The sequence below is a fragment of the Octodon degus genome, unplaced genomic scaffold (genome assembly GCF_000260255.1).
Source record: "Octodon degus isolate 3935 unplaced genomic scaffold, OctDeg1.0 scaffold00007, whole genome shotgun sequence".
NCBI classification, from domain to species: Eukaryota; Metazoa; Chordata; class Mammalia; order Rodentia; family Octodontidae; genus Octodon; species Octodon degus.
The window spans coordinates 12850228-12855502 of record NW_004524583.1 but is presented as its reverse complement, the minus strand read 5'-3'; the positions used below and the strand labels follow the sequence as shown (position 1 = coordinate 12855502).

General features: G+C 47.1%; 1 protein-coding gene across 4 annotated transcripts in view; it reads right to left on the bottom strand.

The window, feature by feature from the left end:
- Positions 1-5269, bottom strand: part of Dcaf5 (DDB1 and CUL4 associated factor 5) — a 137837-nt gene extending 132568 nt beyond the window's left edge. For 2 of the 4 annotated variants that reach the window (XM_004624760.2, XM_004624761.2), the window contains exon 1: positions 5005-5269. In XM_004624760.2, the coding sequence (XP_004624817.1) occupies positions 5005-5218 (214 nt within the window). In that variant the 5' untranslated portion in view covers positions 5219-5269. The remainder of the gene's footprint in view (positions 1-5004) is intronic. The other 2 variants (XM_023702593.1, XM_023702594.1) reach the window with 2 other exon arrangements.
- Positions 5270-5275: the final 6 nt, after the last annotated feature.

The following is a 5275-nucleotide window of genomic DNA, read 5'->3' as shown; positions in this document are numbered from 1 at the left end:
AAACAGCACAGATACTATTTGAAAAGCTCCCGGAGGTACTTTTCCTACATTTACTCACAAATGCGCACATGTGCATGCACGCGGGAACACACACACACACACACACACACACACACACGATTATAATCTCTCAATATAATTCAAAAAAATTTACCTTTATGGGCTATTAATTTGCTAGCTGTACAGGTTCTAATGCTTTACAATTAAATGACAGGGAAATACCATAGCAACTTTCATTCTCCAAGCCAAACCTTTGTTTTTCTTTGATGCTAAGAATGTTTACACAAAATCCTTTATGAGATATAAGTAGGTAGAGTTACATTCCAAGTCATACACAAGGAGCTACTTTCTGATTGGTTTTCCCATGAACTCCCAAAAAGATGTTCATCATCTTCAAAAAGAGAAAAATCAACATAGCACTGGCCTGGCAAGAGCTAGGTCCTGAGTTCGATTGCCAGTACAAAAAAAAAGAAAAAAAAAAAAAAAAAAAAAAAAAAAAAAAAAAAAAAAAAAAAAAAAATACTCCCAAAAAAAAAAAAAAAAAAAAAAGTACTCCATTGTATGAAAAAGAAAAAGCCTAAGGGGAGGTGAAGGTAATTTTAAGTACATAATGGGCTGGGCATGTGACTCTGTGATAAAGAGTCTGGGTTCAACCTCCAGCACTGCTAAATACATAAGTAAATAAATATACAGGAGATACAACCAAAGACCTACAAGGTAAAATCAGGTTTATTACCTAAAATATAGAATCCACCAAAGAAATGTATATATACTTTAAGGGTTCACTGTACAAAGGTCTAGAAGTGCATGGCCACCACTCCCAGGTTAAGGTTACATTAACCTTATGATAAATTTAATATTAAAATATTTGCACAAGTTTTTCCTTCCCTGGTGTGTACTTTTTTGCCAGACTAGATTTTGGAATTTAAGTTCCTTAATGCTGTTAAGTTTTCTTGTAAGAAGCACATCAACATACAGTACTATTCTGCCTCTAAAAGAACATAGATACATGTAATCATCCAGCATAAAATGGACTTACAAAAAAGGGGGCTAGGATGCAGCACAATGCAAAGGACCTGACATCAATCCCCAACACCAACACCACTCAAAAAAAAAAAAAAAAAAGATATGTGTGTGTGTGTGTGTGTGTGTGTGTGTGTAGAACCATCCTTTTGCATAGTTATAGCAATCTCTTAAACCCATTTTACAGAAAAGGAATGAAACAACTCACCTAACGGCAATCTATTACTGGTAAAGTTTCTAACTCCAATCACATGACATCACATCCCAGGCAGGCTTTTCATACCACACTGCTCTCCATGTCACAACCCAAAGTCAGAAAACTATCCTGTCTGCCCAATTTGCACAGATTACCCATACTGTAAGAACAAGTGTCAGCCATGAATGATACCATGTGTCATAATCATAAAAGGGAAAGAAATTCAGCCTTTGCTCTGAGAAGACTAGCATTCTGTTCAGTACCCATTCTATACTTTGCTGATGTAGATCACCCAACAGCCTTTCAGGTAAGTGTAGGTATTTCCATCATGTATACCTCAGTAAACAGGTCCACAGAAGCCTACCAATTTAACTAAGATCACACACTGGGGCTGAGGATATAGCTCAACCAAACAGTGCCTGCCTGGCAAGCATGAGGCTGGGAGTTCAATTCCCCATACCAAAAATAAATAAATTAATTAATTAAGATCACATATTACATGACAACGATTTTAACCATATATCAACTACACTACATTGCTTTTCATTATATCATAGTGATGCCCTTTCCTGGGCAACAAGAAAGAAAAACACTGTTTAGTTTAAAATATTGTAGTGGTCTTTTTTTTGGGGGGGCAGGGGCTGGGAATCAAACTCAGGACCTTGCACTTGCCAGGCAGACACTTATGCCGCTGAGCTATAGCCCCGGCCCTTTAAAATACTGTTCAACATTCTCCCACTTGTTGCTGCCATAATCTCAGAAAAACACCTTTTCTCAGTCCGATTTTCTCAGCTTTACTCTTACCATCCACTGGCCTCACTGTGCCTGGAAGAGGCTAGCCACTAGACAGAACAGGGATGTAGCCTTGACTAACAGTGTCTTACATGGCCACACAACTCCTACAAATATTTTTCCCTGGGTGTAAGTCTATCAAATACTATATGGCAATCACCAGAAATGTGACCTTGCCCAAATAATTAGTAAGCAAAAAAAAAAAAAAAAAGAATAAACTATGAAAAAAACCCTATCATTTTTATCACTTGTAAGACAAAACAGAAAAACAACAAAACACACAAAGGAAATTAATTGTACTAACCATCCCAGAGTCTGATATCCCACTACACTACTGTAAATACTCTTGTCAATTATTAAACACAGCATTAACCTCAAAATATTATGTGCTTCCCCTCAGGTAGTAAGTGTTAACAAGGTGGACAGATAAGAAAAACTGTAAACATGACACTTCAGATAATTTAAACCAGAAAAGATTACTGAAGGACTTGTTAGGGAAAAAATTCAATTAGCTTTAACTAGTTAAGGTGTATTAAGATTCCCAAAGGGGGCTTCCTTATCTGAAGCAAGCAGGAGGAACTTTGTGTTAGCACAAGCTGTACTCATAATGGAAGATGAATAGCTAAAAAGGCTTTTAACCAAAATTCCATGTTCAGAGAACAAATTAAAAAAAAAAAAAAGCTATGTCTATTTGAGCCAAACTGGAGGGGCCAGTGGAAAAGACTACTGTAAGGAGTAAGCACAGGAGTGGATAAAAAGGAAACAGGAAGAACTGAGCTACTGGGGAAAAGCGGGGGGAGCAAGGGGCAGAAAAGGCTGGGATCCAGGAGGTATGGATGGAGGTCTAGAATAGTTAAGGAGGTGAATGCCTGAAAGCAGAGTCTACCTGTGCAAAGGTCATCCTCTTCTACATGCTAAAATTAAGCCAAAGGAAATGAATGGCTAAGATTATAAAAAATGGGATTCAATTTAATACAGAATAGAAGATCCTACACAAGGATAAGGGGAGTAGGGCTGTGGGTTGAGGTTATGCTCTAGGACCCAGGCCCTTGGTTTGACTGCAACACAAGCCCACACAGCCAAAAAGATAGGGAAGTAACTGAAAGAAAATGGAGATAACTTTTTAAAATGTACTAGCCTTATTATTATTGGTACTGGAAATTGAACTGAGGCCCTTGTATTTGTCAGGCAGGAATTTTTCCACTGAGCTATATCCCTGGCCCTGCATCACCATTAAATAGGTGAGTCGTATGGTATGTAACTTACATCTCAATGATCATATTATTTTTAAGTGTGCGAAACTGAGAGTAGTTGGATGATTTAATTAGCTGGGTTAGTTTAGCTGTCTGTAAGAGTACCCTAATATCCCTCCCTAAGCTGACTTGCCTTTGGGAACATCTCTGTTGGAACACATCAGTCTCAGAAGCCAGGAGTGTGTACAGAAGAAGCAGTAGGGGGGAATACTGCTTCCTCTTTAAAGAGGAGGTCTTTCTCCATTTTTGCCTTTGAAATTTATCAGATAAAAATTTTTATCTGACAGTGTGAGGGATGAAAGCTTTTGTGTGTGTGGGTCTACCTTGAAGCGGAATATCAGGTTTTTTCTGGGATGACCGGCTGCCAAACTCTAGTCAAAGAGAACACGATCTGGGGTGGAAAGGTCAGGTCAGTTCGGGAGAAATCCCAGAAGATTTATCGTGAAATGATCACACAATTCCTGTCTCTCTCCTCTCACACTGGTGACACAGACCCCGTGTCACCTCCCGCTATTACTTGCGAAGACAGATGTTTTGCAGTGATCCCAGAAGTGTCTTGACGAGCTGCCCACTTAGGCAAATTAAACAGCCATTGGGGAGCGACCTTGGTGAAAACTGGCGCCACATACAGGGCTGGGCTCCCGGTTCCCGCCACCCAGTGGAGGAAAAGGGACGGAGAGGAAAAGACAAGCGGGTACAACCGACCACTTCGCTCGCCTCCACCAAACAGGGTTTCGAGGAGCCGCCCCCTCTCCTCCCGCCCCCCACCCTGCACACCCTCCCTCGTCCAGGGCCGCGACCCCTAGGAGGAGGGGGCGGCGGCAGCGAGCGCCCCCACCGGCGAGACGCGCAGCTCCCCCGCGACAGTTTTCGTCGCCGCCGCCGCCGCCGCCGGGTCGGGGCCTCCCGGGGAGCAATAGGCTATCGATTCTGCTGCCTGTCGCTAGGAGCCCCGGGAGAGCGAGGCCTACCCCGCCGGGCCGGAGCCCCGGCCTCGATTTCGCCACTTTCCCTATGCCGGAGGGCGAGCCTGGGGGCAACTAGGCTCTGCCGGGCAGGAGGGCGGAGAAGCGCAGACCACCTGCAACGGCGGCCCAGGAGAGGCGGGGTGAGGGCCCCAACTCCAGCCAGCGAGTCCCCGGGGGTCGCCCGGCCACCCCCGCCTCGCGAGTTGAGCGTTCAAGTTCAGGCGAGTGTCCCTCGGCCTCCGGGCCCTCGCCACCCGTCGAGGCGTAATAAAATCTAGACGCGGAAGAGGTCAGCTCGGGAGCGACGCAGGCGGCGCGACCCCGGCCCTCGGGCTCGGCCCTGTCACCGCCCGGCCCCTAGGGCCCTCTCCGGGTCACCCGCGCCCCGGGCTCGCGCTCTCCGCGCCCCGGCCTGCCCCCGCAAGCCCCCCATGCCCCCCGCACCTCGGCAAGTGCGCGGAGGAAGAGTTGCCGTCAAACTTTGCCAGGCGGCGGCCGGGGCCCTGCCCGACCCACGCTGCAGGGGGCCGGCGGCAGGAGAGCTCGCCCGGCGCCCGGGATGAGGCGAGTTACGGACCTGTCAACCATTTTGGGTCTTTTATTTTTAAACAGGAGACACCCTCCCTCCGTCTCCCGCCCGCCCGCCCCCTGCAAGGCTTTCGTTTGACACCCCATGTTCCCACCGCCGTGAGGGGCAGAGGAGGGAGGGGTGGGGACGGAGGGCGGCGAGGGAGAGCGACAGGGAGGCGGGAGGGGAGGGGGGTTGATTTACCTGAGACCAGCCACTGGCCTCCATTGTTGGAGAATTCAATGGCATTGACACAGCCGAAGTGGCCGAGGAGGTCCTTCTTGTAGAGGTTTCTGCAGCCCCGCAGGCGTCTCCTCTGAAAGTCCTGAGTGAGCAGGGGGTCCCCATGCAAGCCCCGCTGGGACAAGAAGCCCACCACTGACCTCATGCTGCCCCCCAGGCCTGCTCTCCTCTTCATGCTGGAACCGCCGCCGCCGCTCGCGCCGCCGCCCCGCCCTCGGCCCCGGCCTCGGCC